Here is a 20773-nt window from a genome sequence, read left to right as displayed (position 1 = left end):
GGCACCTTTAAGACTAACAGAAGTATTGGGAGCATAAGCTTTCGTGGGTAAGAACCTCACTTCTTGCATCTGAAGAAGTGAGGCTCTTACCCACGAAAGCTTATGCTCCCAATACTTCTGTTAGTCTTAAAGGTGCCGCAGGACCCTCTGTTGCTTTTTACAGATTCAGACTAACACGGCTACCCCTCTGAATTTTAAGGAAGTTTCCTTTGTTTGGCACATACAGCTGATCTGAAGTGCCACGCAGTGCTAGGTTTTTTTTGGTAGCAAGCATTCTCACAATGGCAATGAGCCTTTTCAGAACATTTTGCCAGTAAAGAGACTCTGATGCAATCTTCTCTTGACACTGATCATCTATGGTGGCCTTTAACCTTAGTCTAATCTCAAGTTCTTTCCACCTATGGAATGCTCTCTGGTGATTTGCTGCCTTCTCATGGCATGCCAGATTTTTAGACAGATTTTTCCAGTCCTTTGTTCCTGTAGAACCCAATGTGGCTGGAACATTAGACTGGAAGAGTTTGCAACAAAAACAGTATGCAGCATTCTGGGTTTTTGAGTACATAAGCCATGGCCTCTCCACTTTGTCACCATTGGGGATTTCATGCCAGTAATGTGTTGGATGGAAACTTCTATTTTCATTGTCTTTGGAGAACATGAAGTTTTTTTCACTTGCTGTGGTCCATGCAGTACAAGGAAGTCCCTCGGGCTCCTGCTCAAGTGGGTCCACAGTCCTGGATCATCTAGATTTAAGGAACTAAACTAAGCAGCGGCTGTTTCTTGCGCCTCCACCACACTCTTCTCTGATCTACACTTTTCTTCAGGAATGTGCATGGTTAAATCCATTTCATATGGATGCTGCAGTAGCTGCCAGGTCACCTTCACTCTGACTAACTGGAAGATCAGGCATCTCCTCACCACTCCTATCCTCACTGGGGCCAGAAGGCTCACCGTGAACATTTGTGTCTATGTATCTCAGGAGACCTCCTTCCTGCTTAGATAGAAAAGCTTCCTTTGCTTGCTTTCTTTTTCTGAATGCTGCCCCATAGGGCATTTTCTTCTTTCACTCATGACTGCTGTTCTGTGCCAGCTATAGTGGCTCTCAACACTCAATTGAAGGGGACAAATAAGCAGGCTGGTAGCAGGGCCTGAGTGAGGGAAGATATCAGTGTCTTAAGGGCCTAACTGGCTCCTAGTACTTCCTGTTCTCCTCAAGTGGGTTCAGGGAAGCAGCAGGAAACAGGAAGCTCCCAGAGAAGCTGGTGTTATTCAGTCCAGGCTCCTAGGGGTGCTAGAGAGGTACATAAGAGGCTCCTCCTCTGTCTTACCGCAGCTCCTGCTGCTTTCTATTATTCCCTCTCTCCTTTACTCCTGCCTGCCTGTTATGTCTCTTGTGCCCTCCTTCCTCCAGCACAGCACTCCACCATCTCTGTGCATCTAGGGCAGAGAGAATACATGTGCACCAGCAGCAGACAATTTTCTACACTCTGGGTCCTAGTGGCGCCGCCGCCCCCACCCCCCCACCCCCCCGCGCGGTACCTGAGGCGGCCGCCTCAGTTCGCCTCATGGTAAGACCAGCCCTGCAACCAACCCTCAGTTGATTACTATATTTTATATATATAAACGGAATTCAGACACAATTTTTATTACTAAAAGAATAGAACAAATCTTGTTTAAACTATGTAAAAATACTTTGTTAGACATGAACTCTTTCTATCCCTCGCTTAAATTTAAGTTTTACAATTTTTAAAGTGTTTTCCAACTAATTACCACAGTCTGTCTGTCTTCTTCACCCCTGCCCCCAACCCCGCCCCCAACAAAGTACGTTTTACTTGCTCCTGCTATTATGGCAGCATGTCCTGTAGGTCCTGTGGGATCCCAGTCACGCTGCAGGGCTCTGCTGAATGGCTCCATCAAAATACCATTTGTGGCCTGGAAAAGGTGCACTGGCCTGGAAGCCAAAAGACTATGAACCTCAACTCTTCCGTTGACTAGTCTATTTAGACTGTAAGCTCTTCAGGGCAGAGATTGTCTACCATTATGTTTGTACAGGACCTAGCATAATGAATCCCTGTTCTTGGTTGAGCCCTAGGCACTACCATAATAAACATGATTAATAATAATGGTGGTAATAATTCTGTGCATTTCACAAGCCATATTACTGAGCAAGGCCTTGCATCCTTACCCTGGGAGGCAAGCAAGCACCCATATTTTACTGAAGGAGTAACTGAAATGTCTGTCAGGGCTAGAAATAGAACTCATGTCTCAGATATGGCAGGCTCAGGTCATAACCAGTTAACCACCTTGCCTCTCAGAGAGAACCTGCTAAATGTATGTGTGTAGGTATCTTATCTGTTGCTATTCCTCCATATGTAACCCATTGTTCAAGGGTTGTCTGCCTCTAGTCTTGTCTGGTTTACAGAAGATAGCAGCTTACTGCTGCTGTCAGCTAATCATGGAATTGTAGGACTGGAATGGACCTTGAGAGGCCATCTAGTTCAATCCCCTGTACTCATGGCAGGACTAAGTATTGTCTAGACCATCCCTGACAGGTGTTTGTCTAACCTGCTCTTAAAAATCTATAATGATGGAGATTCCACAACCTCCCTAAGCAATTTATTCCAGTGCTTAACCACACTGACAGGAAGTTTTTCCTAATGTCCAACTTAAACCACCCTTGCTGCAATTTAAACTGATTGATTCTTGTCCTATCCTCAGAGGTTAAGAAAAACAATTTTTCTTCCTCCTCCTTGTAACCACCTTTTACATGGGCCTTCATCATCCTAATCCTTGAGGTGCCCTGGCCAGAGAGAGAGGGACCCAGATGACATCACCACCCCTACCAGCTCCAGCTGAATCCCAGATACCATCAGGGATGAGAGTTATTACCATCTTAGATCCGAGCTGAGAGACTGTCAGAGAAGGGGGCTTTTCCTTCTAAGACTGAACTTTTACGACAACAACAACACCTCCAGCCCATCTCAACTAATTTCTTCTCCTTTTCCCAAAAAGGCAGTGTTAGATCCCATCTAAGAGACAGTCAAACAAGAAGGCATTCTTTCCTTCTAAAAGCTGTTGACAGCTAAAGGGCAAGGAATCAAAGGATGTTGTTAAAACGAAAGACTTGCTTAAAATTTTAACTGTCCTTTTCTGTATCTTTAATAAAAGGTTAAAAAAAGTGTTATGGTATGTTTGCCAGGGTGCTAAGCAGGCTGAGGTGTCTCTATATCAGGCCCTGGACCCTGTTTAATGTTGGACAGTGACTGGGTTTTGTTAACACCTTTAGCCCATTTATTCCATCTAAATTAATTCAAATGACCACACACTGAATGATAAGATAAAAAATAATTGAACAGCTGCTCCATTCCCTGGGACCATTCAACCTATGCACTGAATGAGGCAGGATTCCTGTGTATGTGATTATACGCCTTGTATCATAATGCATATGCACCAGAGAGCAGAGTTAAGGTTGAATGTACAACATTAATTCTATCATTCTTGAACTTTTGAGTGTTCAGCTTTGAAACTTTAACATTCTTGTAATATTATTTGTGTGTAATATTATACATCAGCATTCTCCTTGGTTTTTACGCACTTCAGATATTTCTATACTATTGTGTCTCTGCCCCCATAATAGTTGTCATTTAGAAAGGATTTACATGTTTAACTCTTTTTCCTTCCTTATAGAAAGTTCCCTCCATCCTGTTAACAGTTTTATTGGCTTTTCCTGGCATGCTCTCTAACTTTTCAATATGTCTGTGGTAATGGAATATGCTGAATGAAAAGACATTTTGTCCAGATTCTGTTGTGCCCCCCCTGGATAAATGGGGATTGTTCCGCCTCTGCTCAGGGTTTAACTTTCAGGTGAATTTCAGAATAAAATATCCTTGAGGATTAAATAAAGGTTCTACCAAACAGTGGGAAAGTGTCTCTGATTCATTTCAAATCTGAGAATAATGAGACCACCAGCTGCACCAGGAATTGGGGGGCACTGTGGAAGTTAGGTGGTTACACTTCTCCAGTTATTTCTTGCCCCTGGCCTTGCCTTGGTGGAAAAGTCTCTTGGGCTTGGAGTGCTTCCTCATCCTTGCTGCTCATGTGTATGAAATGCTTGTGCCTATATCATCAGGGACCTGTCGTTTGTCCTTGTGACCATCTTTCTTACTTGTTGTAGGTGCTGCGTTTTCTCCGTCTCTTTGGCCCTGGGAAGAATGTTCCTTCTGTTTGGCGTAGTGCCCGGAGGAAACGCAAAAAGAAACATCGGGAGCTAATGCAAGAAGTGCAGATCCAGGAGGGTGAAGCTGCAACTGAGGCAGGAATGGAAGAGAAGTCTCCCTGGGAATATGAATTTGCTCCTCCTCCTCCTCCTGAGCAGTGCCTCTCAGATGATGAGGTGGGACATCTGAGATGTAGGAGGGCCTCTAGCTAGTAACAGGTAGTCACCCTGCCAAGACAATACTGGTGAGGGGGGGTTAGGCTGCCATTCCCACTGTGCAGAGTCTGCTCCTTGGATATTAAGCAGGGGCTTCAGAGACCATTCCCTAGTGGGTTAAAAGCCCTTGTATGGTAAGGAATTAGGGGACTCTTTCACTGTTTTATTGTAGCAGTGGAGAGTCCTCGTATTGCTGGACTGTCAGTTCCAGCATTTGCTAATGCAGCTATTAAGTTTGAATATGCATCTCTGCAATTTCTGGGAAATGCTCCTCTCCACTGAGAATGAGACAGAATTTGAAAGCAAAAGCTCCTGTTTGCCAGCTCTGAAAGCGGTGACTGACAGGTTCCTTTTTCCTGCTGTGCTGCAGATCACTATGATGGCACCTGTGGAGTCCAAGTTTTCCCAGTCTACTGGAGACATAGACAAAGTGACAGATACCAAGCCCAAGGTGTCTGAATGGCGTTATGGGCCAGCCCAGCTCTGGTATGATATGCTGGGGATCCCTGAGGATGGCAGTGGATTTGACTATGGTTTCAAACTAAAAGAGCATGCGAGAGAACAGGAGACTTCAGGTCATTCTGTGGAGAAGGTGAGAGGAAGCATGTGTAAGGGGGAGGGGGCTGTGAGCGTGTTGTTGTGTGGTGGTGATGGAGCACAATAGAGAAGGTAAGGGAACAGGGCTGGGGTGGTGAATAAGGCTGGGAACCAGCCAGTGGAAGAGATGTGAGTGGGAGGGGGAAAGGGGGAAGATTCACAGTGGAGACGGTAGGGAATCTCTACTCTTTCTTCTACAGTTTAAGCAGCAAAATCAAAGTTAACGAGGGTCTAATGCCATTGTTCTTCCCTCTGCAGAACTTGGAAGTGATGGCTGAGAAGGATGACTTGCTGGCTGATGAGCACTTCCTCATGGTGACACAGCTACAATGGGAGGATGATGTGATCTGGAATGGGGAGGATGTCAAACACAAAGGGACTAAAACACAGCGTGCGAGCCTGGCAGGCTGGCTGCCCTCCAGTATGACCAGAAATGCCACTGCGTACAATGCCCAGCAAGGTGCGCGGCAGCTGCCTTTATACTTTCTTATGCCCACACCCTGAGGGAGTGGGTGGAATGAGGGGATCTCTGCGTTAGCCTAATTGAGAATGTTATGTGTACAAACTAATTCCCCATTCTCTCCTCTTCAGCATGTGGGGTTGTGTTCTTTCTCTATCAGGAGGTGGCTTTCGCTAAACCAAGTTGAGGCCAAAGCCTTTTGTCCTCCTCCTGCCCAAACAGGCTTGGCCTCTTCTGTTAGACACGAGAACATCGAAAGTCAAGTGCATGTCCAGCGAAATGTCCTGCTGTCCTTCTCCTTTCTAACTGAAATGAGGGGCTAGACATACCTAATTCAGTACCAAAGGCTGTATACTGGAGACCCCCTAGTGACTGTTCAGATTTCCATTTATGGCAGCACTAAAATTCCTTTGCTTTGCAAGTTAATGCTTGGATGCTTGCTCTTCAGGGGCCAGGGGAATTTTGTGTATTTTATCAGAGGTGACATTTAAAAAGGAACCTTTCTCACATTGTTCCTGAGACTATAATCTTTTGGGGCTCCTCTAGCTAAAGGAACACAGTTTTTACAAACACCAAACTTTTATCTCAAGCTCAGACATAGGCTGTTTTTTAAAATTGAACTGTAAATCCAGAATTATTCTTTGTTCATTATAACTTACTCTGTCTCTCCAAGGAAAAGCTGATGGAACTTTCAGGTTATACCAATTACTCTCATTTTTGGATGCTGCTATCTTGTCTCCCTGAGTCCCCAGCTCTTGTCATCAGACACCCTGAGGAGCCAGGAAAGCAGATTAGATAGCAAGGGGTAGTGAGGATGGGGGAGGGGCTCTGAGAGGGCAAGGAAAATTGAGCTGAGCTGTCAGAGAATAGGGAAAAACTATGGCTATGCAGAGGTAGTGCCTGGGGTCAGGAGCAGCTTTGTTACAGAAGGTGGAGAAAGCGATTAGAAGAGAGGTTGTTCTAGATCTAAATCGATGGCAAAGCGGTCTCTGGTCGACTCCAATACTCATCTTACTCCTCTCGTTCCCAGTGAAGTCGACGGGAGAGCATCTCTCATTGACACAGCGCGGTGCAGACACTGCAGTAAGTTGCCCTAAGCTACGTTGACTCCAGTTACATTATTCACGTAGCTGGAGTAGCATAACTTAGGTCAATTTACTGCGGTAGTGTAGACATAGCCTTAGAATACTTAAAGAACTGGCTGAGGAGATCTCTGCGCCATTAGCGATTATCTTTGAGAACTCATGGAGGATGTGAGAGATCCCAGAGGACTGGAAAAGGGCTAATATACTACCTATCTATAGAAAGAGGAATAAGGACAACCCGGGGAATTCTAGAACAGTCAGCTTAACTTTGGTACCCAGAAAGATAATAGTGCAAATCAGTTTATAAGCACCTGCAAGATAATAAGGTGATAAGTAATAGTCGCCATGGATTTGTCAAGAACAAATCACATCAAACCAACCTAACAACCTTATTTGACAGTGTAAGGAGTCATGTAGATAGGGGGCAGCAGTAGATGTGATATATCTTGACTTTAGTAAGCTTTTTGATACTGTCTCACATGACCTTCTCATAAGCAAACTAGAGAAATATAGCCTAGACAAACCTACTATAAGGTGAGTGCATAACCGGTTGGAAAACTGTACTCAGAGAGTAGTTATTAGTGGTTCACAGTCAAACTGGAAGGCCATATCGAGTGGGGTCCTGCAGGGATCAGTCCTGGGTCCAGTTCTATTCAGTATCTTCATAAATTATATAGATAATGGCACAGAGAGCCCACTTATAAAATTTGTGGGCAATGCCAAGCTGGGAGGGGCTGCAAACACTTTGGAGGACAAGATTAGCATTCAAAATGATCTTGACAAACTGAAGAAATGGTCTGAAATAAATAGGATGAAATTCAATAAGGACAAATGCAAAGTACTGCACTTAAGAAGGAACAATCAATTGCACAAATACAAAATGGAAAATGACTAGGAAGGAGTTCTGCAGAAAAGGCTCTGGGGGTTTTAGTGGATCACAAACTAAATGTGAGTCAACAATGTAACACCATTCCAAAAGAGTGAACATCATTCTGATCTGTATTAGCAGGCATGTTGTAAGCAAAACACGGGAAATTATTCTTCCACTCTACTCAGCACTGATAATGCCACAGCTGGAGTACAGTGTGCGGTTCTGGTTAGCACACTTTGGGAAAGTTGTGGACAAACTGGAGAAAGTCCAGAGGAAAGCAACAAAAATTATTAAAGATCTAGAAAACATGAAGAAAGATTGGGGGGAAAAATGGATTTGTTTAGCCTGGAGAGGAGAAGCCTAAGGGGAGACATAGTCTTCAAGTATGTAAAAGGTTGTTACAAAGAGGAGAGTGATAACTTGTTCTCCTTAACCACTGAGGACTAGACAAGAAATAAAGGTTTTAAATTGCAGCAAGGGAGATTTAGGTTAGAGATTAGGAAAAACTTCCTGACTGTCAGGGTGGTTAAGCACTGGAACAGATTACCTAGGGAGGCTGTGGAATCATTAGAGGTTTTTAAGAATAGGTTAGAGAAACACCTGTCAGGGATAGTCTAAATAATGTGTAGTTCTCCTTCAGTGCAGGGGACTGGACTAGATGACATATTGATGTCCCTTCCAATCCTACATTTCTGTGATTCTGTGGTGTATAGAGACTGCTCCTCACAGTGCTGATGGTGTGTTAACTGCCTGGATCACCAGGCTGCAGCCCCTTGTACAGATGAGGAGGGCTGAATGACAATGCATAGGTGCTGGAACAAGGGGTGCTGGGTGTGCTTGAAGTGGTGTCCATCGTAGACAGGGTTTACAGTTTGATTCAATGGCTCTCAGTATCCCCACTACACAAATTGTTCCAGCATTGCTGTGGAGGATTATGGGGGGACTGCAGGGGATAACAGGGTATTGTGGGGGAAGAAAGTTGTGGGGGATTCCAGGGAGGCTGGGGAACCCAGTATCACTGTTCTTGTTGGTTGGAGGGCTCCCTGGTGTCCAGGCAGCAGTGCCATTGCATCTGCAGTGACCAGTTGTCATCGGTTCTGCAGTGCTGTTGCCAGATGATGATCTGATCTGATAATCTTGCTCCTATATCTTGCCAGGACCTCCCCACAGGAGGCTCACTGGAGGGAGAATCTGCCTCAGAAGTGGTGCTTTTAGATCCTGCCATGGAAGCTAACTGTGACTTTGTATTTTCCATATACAAATAATTTATTGCAGACTTTGCCAGTGCCCTCATTCATACTAGACTCTACAGAATCTGTTTTAGGTGCTGCTTGGAGTTGAGTTGTAGAGGAATTTGTGTATAGTTGTTTGACTATATGCTAGAAGTGGAAGGTGGTTAGTTGTGGGGTAGTGTCAGATTAGGGGGCAGGCTGAGGAGGAGATGGTTGAACACCTGCAGAAGAGGAATACTGTCTTGTAAAAAATCAGTCAAATAAGTGACTTTTACTATATTCTGGACAGTATCCTCTCTTCCCCATTCTGCTGTTGGCTCTAGCCTCCCCTCCAGGATTACTGAGATCGTGCATAGCAGAAATGTGGATTCAGTTTTCCTTTTTAAACTAAATAAGGAAAGTCAAAGATCCCTTATGTAGTAAAATCCACACTCCAGGGTGGGATTTCTGGCCTAAAATGCTGCCTCAGGTCCCACCATAAAAGATAGAGCCCTCAGTTTTACCCAGTGGAAAGAAGCTTCTCTTTCCCCAAAACTCTGCCCTCTGATAGGAATAAACCTTCTGTTCCCTTAATAGGTACATGGGAATTACTAGACTGCATCATAACTGACCCATCTAGTCCAGCATCGCATGTCTGACAACGGCTCTTAATAAACAGCTGTGGAATAATCTGCCCATATGAAATGTTTCTTAAACTTGGGCAGGAATGTTTGGTTTAGGCCCTGAAACATAAAGGTTTATATCGCTTGTAAACTTGTATTCTTTCTAAAGGAATTGCACATATTTTTATTGTTCAGATCCATGTTGAATCCTTTGAATGATGTAAAGGTCTTTGTTTTAGTCTGGTGGCAATGAGTTCCACAGATTTATTATGCATTGGGTAGAAAAACATTTGACTTTTCAGATTTAAATGTTCTTGTTTTATGCAAGAGGGCAAATAACAGCGCTCTACTTGTCTTCTCCACACCATTAATTCTTATACATCTTTATCATACCCTCTCTTGTCTGCTCACTAGGCAGTCCTAATCTTTTCAGTCTGTCCTCAAACACAACTCTCAGGTTTGTAATAATCTTTCTTGCCCATCTCTGGACCCCTTCAATTTTTGCTATATCTCTTCAGATAGGGTAACCATAACTGAACATGTTATTGCAGGTCAGGATATATCATTTATTTATATAATGACATAATATGTTCAGTATCATTTTTTCTCTCAATACAACCTAACATCTAGTTTTGTTTTTTTAACCTTTGTTGTGCACTGAGCAGGTGTTTCTTACTGTGCTGTTCACAGATCCTATCTGGTATTGGGAAGAATACTCTGGTGCTGCCCCACTGAAATATATCCTGTTGGGCTTTGGGGGAGAAATATAGCATTTCATTAGCATCAGCATTTCAGAGCCTCCTGCTAGCAGCAGCCATGTTGCTGGAATGTAACATTCTTTGGGGGTCAAGATTTGTGAGGCAAGGATCCTACCCCTAGGCAGAGACTGGAAACTATTTTCCATCCGGGTTTGAGTTCTGGTTTAACAGTCATCAGAAAAACCCTAATGTTACTCTTGTTTTCCTCTCCAGGGCTGAACCGTAGTGGCTCTTTGCTCAATCCACCCATTCCACTAGTGCAGAAACCCAGTGTAGCAGGGGTCCTGGGCATCGCAAAGGGCAAAGAGAAACAGCCTCCTGAGCAGCAAGGTAATGAGCAAGCATTAGTCTGTGAATAGTGGGCTATGTGGAGAGAGACTTCTGTATAAACTTGGGCTCAATACTAGGGGTAGGAGGGTCCTTCTATAATCAGTGACTTCCAGGTCAGCAGGATGTCCTGCTGACTTCCATAACCTCTCAAAGGGCCTTCTCTATCCCTCTTAGAGAGTCTCTCCTTATCCCCCATAAAGCAAAGTACCATGGGCTTTCATGAGTTATCAGAGCTCCTAAGAGGCTTGTGACCTCTCTGAGATCTTTTACTTTGCTTATCTGAAGGTCTTCCCCTTTAATGGCAAAATGTCGTGGGGGCCACGTGTAGCTCTTCGGAGACCTTTTGTCCAACTGTAGTAGGGTATAGGTTTATGTGAAGGCTCTGTTCCTGCTACAGTATAAGGTTCTGTATGCATTTTTTTTGCCTTTGGAGACATGGACCCAAGAGCCCCGGGAAGGAGGGAAAGATTGAGTAGAACTGAAATGGGACAAAAGGGATGAATTGAAAAGTTGCTATAGTAGTCTTTGTGGAGTGTTAACCATCAAAGATCACATTCTGCTATCTTTGCAGCTGCCCTGGATGAAGATAAACCCTGGTTCTCCATTTTCCCAATTGATAATGAGGAGTTAGTATATGGCCGTTGGGAAGACAATATCATCTGGGATGACCAGGCGATGGAAATGTTCTTGGATCCTCCAGTCCTGACACTCGACCCAAATGATGAAAACATCATCCTGGGTATGATCATGGCATTAGCCCTTTGTCTCTGTCTCTTCTTGGGGCTGATACTTCCAGACCAGCTGGGAAGAGCAGAGCAGGGAATGAGGGCACTTATTGGAAAGCAGGGGGTACTTAGAAGGCAGGCGGTGCCTACAAAAGTACAAAAACGAGGCTTGAAGAGGAAAGATAGGTGCATCCTATTCTGCAGGGGTGAAAATAGGAGTGTGGAATAATAGTTGTGTTTCAGGGATATTTTATGTAGATGGGAATCTCCAGTGGGTGGCTGTCCATTCTTGCTGCTACCCTGTGGCAAGAATTGACTGGTTGGGCCAACGTTCCTACCTTTCTTGTGTTTTAAAGAATTCTGAAAGATATTTACAAATGATCCAACAAAACTAAGACAAAATTGATCACTCTAACAAGTTGGCACCTGCATTTCCAACTTCATGTTCAGAGCACCAGTAGACCAGGAAAAGTGAACCAAACTGAATTATACAACAAATAAATGAATCCATGTCCTAATGCCTTCCCTTCCAAATGACCAACATCCTAACCTTGAAGACAACATATTGTGAGGGAGCAAAGGGAGAAGAATTTTATGACAACCTTTTTCAGTGTCCCCAGCTTGAGGCTCCTGCTCACTCAGACTGAGAGCAGGCCTTCCAGGCTACAGAAGCTCCATGCTGGAGTTGCATTTTTTTTCTGGGCTCTCTGTGTCTGTCTCCCATTTCGCTACATATTTGCTCCCTGAATCTTCTCTAGAACAATATAACTTAAAAACAGCTCTTGAATTTTTACTAGGGATGCCCTGATAGTGCCTTTATTTGTGCTCTGGGGCATTGATTCCTCACTGTCAGGGAGTTGCACTTGTGATGGCAAATGTGGAAGGCGATGGAGTCATTCTGGTATTTTGGCAAGTGGTGACTTGGTAAGAGATTTTGAATTGCTGTAGAGATCTTTTCCGGGTCAGAAAGAAGCTGTGCTGATGGTAGAGAATCTTCAGGAATAGCTCTTGGAGTACACTCTGCCTCTTCTGTGTTCATTACTAGAAATTCCTGATGAAAAGGAAGAGATGACTTTGAACTCTCCCTCCAAGGAGAACAAGAAAGAATCATCTCTGAAGAAGAGTCGGATCCTGTTGGGAAAAACAGGCGTCATCAAGGAAGAACCACAGCAGGTCACTGGGCATCTCAGTGCTTTGGGGATAGGAATGGGTTAGGAGGAGTAATTTTTGACTTTTTTTTTTTTTTTTTTTTTTTTCCTGGTGTTAAATCAGAATATGTCTCAGCCGGAGGTGAAGGATCCCTGGAATCTCTCCAATGATGAGTTTTACTATCCCAAACAGCAGGGGCTTCGAGGAACCTTTGGAGGGAACATCATCCAGGTAGTGACAATGGGGCTGACTTTAGGGTGGAGGCAGATCTCCTTACCTTCATGCAGAAATCTCATGCTGGGATTTAGTTGGATCTTGTCTGGCATCAAAATAGTTATCCTTCTGTGTGTGTAAGTTATCACACTGCTGTTCCCCTCAGATCCTCATTGTTCAGGTTATTTCCTTGTTTAAGGCAAAATCCTGGGGCACTATCCAGGGGTTGTGTCAAACTGTGGTGTGTGCAGTAGAATATCCCATCATTGTACCATGCCAGACTTGTTCAGTGAATCACCCTCTGTCTGCACTGCCCTTACTGGATCTCTGCGGATGTTTGTGCTGTGGAGACTTGAGGCAGTGCTTCTGTTGCCAAGTTTATTTGACCAGGAGATTATCAAATATCATTTAGACATTGGTAAATCTGAGTCAACACTCATGTAAACCAAGGCAATGAGATCTCCTCCCTCCTCCGCTCACTGTGATGTTTTGAAGGTACTGTTGTAAAATCCTAGCTAGGTTTCCTATCTCTTAAGCAATGGGAAAAATTTACACAATTCTAAATGCACTTCTTCCCTGGTTATAAATATAGGGATGCTTTCCCTTTCTTTAAGTAATAAAGATCCCTTTCCACATTTGGATGCTCTTTGAACTGTTAACCGGGGGAACATTGTCTCTTGTGCACAACAGAAAGTGAGTCATGTTTGGACATGATCTCTGTGAGAGAACCTGTCTCTGAGGGGTCCAAACACCTTGGTCACTATTGCTGCTAATGGAGTAAAGAAATTTCAAGGCACTGCCATAAGACTCTGGGGTTATTTTCTGTGTGGCCATTGTAGACTGGACTCTGTACTGATGTCTGTCCTCTGTGTCTGTTTCTCTCTTGATCCCAGCACTCTATCCCTGCAGTGGAACTTCGCCAGCCATTCTTCCCCACCCATATGGGTCCTATGAAGCTCCGACAATTTCATCGCCCTCCATTGAAGAAATATTCCTTTGGGACCTTGTCCCAGCCAGGACCCCATTCTGTGCAGCCACTGCTGAAACATATCAAGAAGAAAGCCAAGGTAAAGCAGTGTTTCTTTGTATATCTAGATCTGTCCAAAGTCTCCATTGCCATGGTACATCTGCTTGGCATGCTGTTTCCCTGATACTCTCTTCTTGCATTCACACAGATGAGAGAGCAGGAGCGGCAGGCTTCAGGAGGTGGTGAGATGTTCTTCATGCGCACACCACAGGACCTAACTGGTAAGGATGGTGACCTCATCCTTGCTGAGTATAGTGAGGAAAATGGCCCTTTAATGATGCAGGTTGGCATGGCAACAAAGATAAAGAACTACTACAAGCGGGTGAGTTGTAAAGAAATGTATAATAATGTTTAAACATTAAGTCATATTTAATGTTATAAACAAATCTAAAAGGGAATTTTTCTGCTTTATCGTCTTCTTTGTATGGCTGATGTAACTGTAGAGCAACAACTATAATTTTACATTCAGATGATTAAGCCAGATAATTGCATCTGGAGTAGCAGAGTGTGTTGCTGTGATGCCTCCTTTGTATTTGTGAATGGGCATTGAGTTGATATATGTTCCATGGTCTGTTCTGGGTGACCACAGTTGCACACTGGAGAGTCTTTAATTTTCCATTTGTGCAGGAAATATCCACATCTCCCATGGTTTGTGCAGATATGGGTTAGGGTTGCCTGTGAGCTTCGTGGGAGATTGAAGCTATGGATCTTCTGCATCGGATCTTTCATGAGGTGTTTATCTGTAACTTCTTGTGAACTCCATTCAGCTTTATGGTGAAAACTAATAAACAGAGCCCTGCGCAGATACAAATCTGTATCCGCATCCATCCGCAATCTGCAGAAATGGTCTGCGAATATCTGCATCCGCTGATGTGGATATCTGCGGATATCCGTGGATTTGCAGGACTCTGCTAATAAACCCTCGCTGTTAGCCCGTGGTTTGTTAACCCCAGAAGAGTCTCTTGAATGCCCGTTGCCGGACACATGGTATGGGACCTCTTCCCTTAGGACATTAACATGGTAATAAGAAAACAAAGAGCAAGCCTGTAAAATATTCATAAATGGCTCTATTTACTGAAAAAAGGACACTCTCAGAGCAAGATTTGCCTTGATAAACATGGACCTGGAGTCTTCCATACAGCCATCAGTAACGATTAAGTTTGCTCCTTTTGGCAGCGGTGGCCAAAGTTCTGGGAATGTTTTATGAGCAGTCTGTAATTGTGGGTTTTTTTGACTCACAATGAGATATAATGTATTAGCTGAGCTGCTGCCTTATTGACTATATCATGGTTTTCTCTCTGGGGATTAAAAACATTCGCATGCTCCCCTCTACTATAATATGAAATGCTGGTGAGCAAATGCGAGATGGAAATGTTACTGGCCATGGTAAAGGTTAAGGCTCATTCTAAACCATCCCTGCGTGTAGAGTGAAATAATTAAAAAAAAAAAAAATTGCAATCCAGCAGAGCCCCCTTCAGCACTGTTCAGGCACAGTGGAAGGATTTTGATTTGGTGGCCCTGCAGAAACAGGGTACTACTATATAAAATCTTGTTCTAGGCAGGGAGCGCTCAGAATTTTTTCCCTGGGAAAAAATTTGAGTGGATGTGATTGTGGGTTTTTCCTACACAGCTACAATCTGAATTTATATATATGTGTAGTGAAGTGCTTCATGGGGGCATCAGGAAGTTAAAAACATTGTGGCCTAGATACAACAAACTGGGTGGTGGCCACAAATGAAACAAAATGTTAGATGTTGTGTTAAAAACTGCCTAGCCATGTGTGCTCAAATTGACCCAGGCCCTAAAAAAATAAGGGCAGATTAGAACGTAAACAAATAAAGGGATCTTGAGTCTAGTTACAAATTAATTACACTGGTCCCTTACCTAAAACTGCTTGAGGGAATAGATTTGCCTTGGTAATTGTTAATGATTTTTCTAAATGGGGGACAGCTATTCCCATGAAATCTAGCAGAGCAACTGTGACTGCTAAGCTTCTGCTAGAACAAATTTTTACCAGATAGGAGCATCTACGGGTAATAAACTCAAATCAAGGAACACACATTACTGATGAAATTATGCATACCACAATGGCTTTACCAGGTATACAGGAAAAATAGCATGTTGCTTACCATTCTCAGTCTTCTAAAATAGTTATAATAATAATAATTAATTAATTAATAATACCCTAAAGCTAATGCTTACAAAATACCTAAAAAGATAGAATAAAAGGAATGGGAATGTTCAGTTGTCACTGACTTTAATCGCCTTGTGAGCTACCCCTCATAAAGTTATGGAGGTAACTCCCTGTAAAATTATAATGGGGGATAAAATGACGCTGCCAGAACACTTACTATGTGCTAGCCCAGATCTAGTACAGGCACGAATGAATCAATGGGTGTCACAGTGAAAAGGGCAACCAAAAAGTGTCCATTTATGGGTAGCCAGAAACATAGGGGTGGAACAGTAAAAAGCAGCTGAACAATTCAATCACACAGTTAAAAAGAAAGAGAGAGAAAAAACAAGTCCTGGTGTGTACTGGGTACACACGAATAAAGAAAAGCGAAAGTGAAACATGGTTTCACATTAACCAGTTTAAAATGTTTAAAGGGGAAGCATAACACTATTGTTAATATTTTACAAAATGGCTTTGTTGGAATATTTTGTGTTTGTTGAACTATAAATTTGAACATACAAATTAAACCAGCCAAAACACATAATCTAAACCTCCCGCCCAACAAACTCTGGAAACTCATTCCGGACTACAACTACAATTGGGTGGTTGGATAAAGCCAGCAATAACAGATATTTCAATGCTTGCCACAGGTAAACTGGATATTAGAAAAATAGATGTGGCTGAAAATCTGCATAGTAACCTTAATTACGATGACACTAAAAACGCTGGTAAAATAAACTTAAAAGTACCATATTCTCAATGTAAAAAAGGGATGGCAAATTTATTTTCTATGGGAGCATTAGAAGGGGACATATTGAGGTCTACATTTTGTAAAATTAGGGTGCATAATTTTAGGGCTAGTGCAGGGGTCGGCAAAGTTCGGCACGCGGCTCGCCAGGGTAAGCACCGCGAGAAGCCGCGGCCAGCACATCGCTCGCCCGCGCCTCTTCCCGCTGCCCCCATTGGCCCAGGATGGCGAACCGCGGCCAGTGGGGGCCGCGATCGGCCGAACCTGCCGTGTCAGCAGGTAAATAAAACTGGCCCGGCCCGCCAGGGTAAGCACCCTGGCGAGCCGCGTGCCGAACGTTGCCGACCCCTGGGCTAGTGTATTAATTAAAATCAGACAGGCACAAACCCCTAAAAAAAACCCCAAAGAAAGTCCAAATAAAAATTAACTTACTAAAAACTAGCTTTAAACCATGGAAACTAGCAGGAATGTGTGTATTGGAAAATCAGGAACGTTTCAAATAATTTATCCATGGATTGCATCAAGAGAAATAAAAAGGCAGTAACAGCTCCCCCAGATTTTTACTTATAAAATCAGAATAGTACAAAAATGATGCGTAATATCATTTGAAAAAACACCAGTGGGTACTGTCTGGGTTTAATGGAACTTGGTCTACTGCATCTAAACAAGTAGCATGAAGGGCCACTCACATGTCAGCACGAATACGCTGGTATAACCGTCAAAACAAAACAAAAATTCTAAAGTTAATAGCAGTTGATGCAATTCGTTGCTAATATACATACCAATTCTTCTTCGAGTGTTTGCTCATGTCAATTCCAAGTAGGTGTGTGTGGCTGTATGCACAGTCGTCAGAAGGTTTTTTCTCCTAGCAGTACCTGTCGGGTCGGCTGTGGAGCCCCCTGGAGTGGCATCTTCATGGTGGTATATAGAGGTCTCTGCCAACTCGCCACCTCTTCCTTCTTACCGCCAGTGATGGTTGTTGGAGAAGCTTTTCGCTTGCTATAGCAAGCAATCGCCTAGTGGACTCTTTCTAGTTGTATCTGTAAATATTTTAAAACTTAGTATTAGTTCAAGTTTTTCTTAGTTAGATAAGTTTCAATTGGGGGTTCCTCTCACCACCTTTCCCCTCCTGGGGACTGGGGCATGTCTCGATCTCAAGGGTTTAAGCCGTGCGGGTCTTGTTTGAAGCCTATACCAAAGGGAGACCCACACAACTCCTGTTTAAAGTGTTTTTGGGGGAAGCCCATCAGACTGAGAACTGCAAAATGTGTGGATGCTTCCGCCCAAGGACTAAGAAGGAGAGGGACTTTAGGCTGAAACTATTCCTCATGGAGTCAGCTCTTTGTCCCCAGCCTGCACAGGTGGCATCCGACCCCATGCCCAGCACTTCATTGCGGAGCACGCCGGCCTGGGTAAGAGAGGCTGTGGCACCAAGAAAAGACGGGCTCCAGGGACCCTCAGCACCACCACTCCCCGGCGCCGAAGACCTCCTCCAGTGTGCATGCCCGGCACCGTTCCCATTTTCTGGTGCTGCACAAAAGAAAAGACAGAGGTCGCTCTCCCAGAATAGCAGTGGAACGAGGAGGCACCAGCGGGGTGTGTCCCACGCCGGGACATCCTGCTCTGGCTCCGACTCAGCTGGCACAGTTGACTCTGGCCTCATAGGGAGGTCCGTCGGATCTGGGTCTAGTGGACTCCCTGGTGCGGGAGTCTTGGGAGGAGGACTTAGATCGTACCTCCACGCTGGACACCTTTGAGGTAGCTGGGGACCTCATAGTAATAATGGTGCAGTCCCCCACATGGGCACCGTCACCGTAAAAAGGCACCATGCCCTCTATGGGCAAGCTGGCGATGATGTGGCACTGCTCCCTGGCACTCTCTCGCTCTGCATCGCCATGGTTGCCAGGGTCGGAGTCCTTATTGGACTTGGAGGCAGTCTCGAATGCCTCTAGGCGAAGCTGGCACTGCTCCAGACAACAGGAAGGGCAGCCATTGCCTATGATGTCATGGCAGGCACGAGCCCAATGGCCCTTCTGGATCCCATGGGCCTACCACCAAGCTCAAGAGCTGGGGTCCGGATCCTTGTCTGTGGCTTCGGAGGCACGGGCCCCTCCATCATCAACATCTGTAGCCCGGGAACCTCCCTGTGGACAAGAGATGGGCACGCAGGCCGGCACTGAGACCACAGTGGGACCCAGCATCGGGACTGGTACTGAGATGGGCCTGGGCCCGGAGACCAGCACCACTCCCGGCACCACTCAGGGCATTTCGGCATTGGGGATGCATGCGAGCCAGAGGTGCAGGAAGACCTGGTGCCCCTGTGGGCATCTTCCTCATCTTCCCCTGATGAAGCAGTGGCGGGCACATCTACCACACTGCTAGCCATGGACAACAGAGCCTACCAGGAGTTGATCAGACAGGTGGCTCAAAATTTGGCCATGCAGATGGAGTAGGTGTCAGAGGAGACCGACCCCATGGTCGACATTTTGGTGCCTGAAGGTCCCTCGAGGGTGGCTTTGCCCCTCATTAAGACCACCCACAACACTACTAAAGCATTGTGACAAACGCCCGCTTCTCTTTCCCCCCACGGCAAAAGGGATGAAGAGGAAGTATTTTGTGCATTCCAAAGGGTATGAGTACCTGTTCACTCACCCTCAGCTGGGCACTCTGGTGGTGGAGGCTGTCAACTGAAAGGAAAGGCAGGGACAACTGGAACTGACACCTAAATCCAAGGAGGTGGTGAAGCTGGCCCTCTTTGGTAGGAAGGTATATTCTACCAGGGGGCTCCAGCTTCACATTGCCAATCAGCTGGCAGTCCTTAGCCACTATAGTTTTAATTCTTGGAAAATGTCTAAATTTAAAGAACTACTTCCAGCAGACTCCTGCTGGGAGTTTGCTGCGGTCCTTGACGAAGACGGTCATCTTGAGGACCTCCTTGCAGGCTTCCTTAGATTCGGCAGACTTGGCAACCTGTACCATGGCAACAGCCATGGCCATGAGAAGAAGCTCATGGCTTCAGGTGTCAGGGCTCCTGCACGAGGTCTGGTAGACCATTCAGGATTTGCCTTTTGACTGTGTAGGGCTGTTTTTGGAGCAAACAGACACTAAGCTCCACAGCCTAAAAGACTCAAGGGCACCTCTGAAGTCCCTGGGGCTTAATACACCAGCCCCCTAAAGAAAGCATTTTAAACTGCAGACTGCTCCTCAGTTCTATTCAGCTCTTCCTGGACAGGGTTATAGCAGGAAGCGGGACAGGTGTAACAGACGGAGACCTTCTCAGTCCCCCTCTAACCAGGGCCCAGTGCTCAGCAAAGCAGCCCCCAGCCTCCAAAGCAAAATTTTGAAGGTGACGCACCAGTTCAGATCCTGGATCCTTCCCCTCCCTTCGTAAATCGTCTATCCCATTTCTACCATGCCTGGGCACAAATCACCTCAGAGCAATGGGTTTTGAGCACGGTAGCATTGGGATATTCTCACCCTTCCCACCCTCCTTTGCCATCCCTCTTCAGAGACCCTTCTCACGAGCAACTTCTCATACAGGAGGTGCAAATGCTCCTACAACTCGGGGCAGTATAGGAGGTCCCTTTAGAATTCAGGGGTGGGGGTTCTATGCTGGGTATCTCCTAATCCCGAAGACCAAGGATGGACTCAGACCTATTCTAGACCTGTGAAACCTCAACGAATTCATGAAGAAGATAAAAAGTTCCACATGATAAAGTTCTCCCTGGCTCTGGGGGACTGGTATACTGCCCTCAACTTGAAGGACATGTATTTTCACATGTCCATAGTCCCATCCCACAGACAGTTCCTCTGCTTTGTGCTCAACAACACCCACTATCAGTTTACGGTTCTTCCTTTCGGCCCCTTGGGTGTTCACCAAGTGCATGTCAGTCGTGGCAGCCTTCCTGTGGAAACGGCAGGTGCAAGTATTGCTGTACCTCGACGACTGGCAAATCAAAGGCTGCTCCAGAGCCCAAGTGGAAGTTCATGTGAGCCTAGTTCAGATGACATTCCACAGGCTTGGCCTCATACTGAATGTAGCAAAGTTGACCCTAACCCCGACTCAGAGAACAGAGTTCATCGGAGCTCTCCTGGACTCCGGTCAAGCCAGGGCATTCCTTCTGGAAACTCGCTTTCTCACCATGGGTGCCATCATAGAGAACCTCAGGTGATGATACCCCACCACTATGGCATGAAATTGCCTGAAGCTGCTCAGCCATATGGCCGCTTGTACATATGTAGTACAGCATACCAGTCTGCGACTCCATCCCCCTTCAGGCTTGGCTAGCCTCAGTGTACAGGCCTAATCAAGACCACCTAAACAAATTGAACAGGAGTACTTGTGGTACCTTAGAGACTAACAAATTTATTTGA

At 45.0% G+C, this 20773-nt stretch overlaps 1 protein-coding gene across 2 annotated transcripts in view; it reads left to right on the top strand.

The window, feature by feature from the left end:
* Window positions 1–20773, top strand: part of TAF1 (TATA-box binding protein associated factor 1) — a 116308-nt gene that overhangs the window by 18030 nt on the left and 77505 nt on the right. For both annotated transcript variants that reach the window (XM_034782697.1, XM_034782696.1), the window contains exons 6-14: window positions 4172–4390; window positions 4800–5021; window positions 5285–5486; window positions 10248–10364; window positions 10936–11103; window positions 12135–12262; window positions 12362–12469; window positions 13345–13518; window positions 13627–13800. In XM_034782697.1, coding sequence (XP_034638588.1) covers window positions 4172–4390; window positions 4800–5021; window positions 5285–5486; window positions 10248–10364; window positions 10936–11103; window positions 12135–12262; window positions 12362–12469; window positions 13345–13518; window positions 13627–13800 — 1512 coding nt within the window. The remainder of the gene's footprint in view (window positions 1–4171; window positions 4391–4799; window positions 5022–5284; window positions 5487–10247; window positions 10365–10935; window positions 11104–12134; window positions 12263–12361; window positions 12470–13344; window positions 13519–13626; window positions 13801–20773) is intronic.

Source organism: Trachemys scripta, chromosome 9 (assembly GCF_013100865.1).
Source record: "Trachemys scripta elegans isolate TJP31775 chromosome 9, CAS_Tse_1.0, whole genome shotgun sequence".
NCBI classification, from domain to species: domain Eukaryota; kingdom Metazoa; phylum Chordata; order Testudines; family Emydidae; genus Trachemys; species Trachemys scripta.
This window is presented reverse-complemented; position numbering and strand designations above follow the sequence as displayed.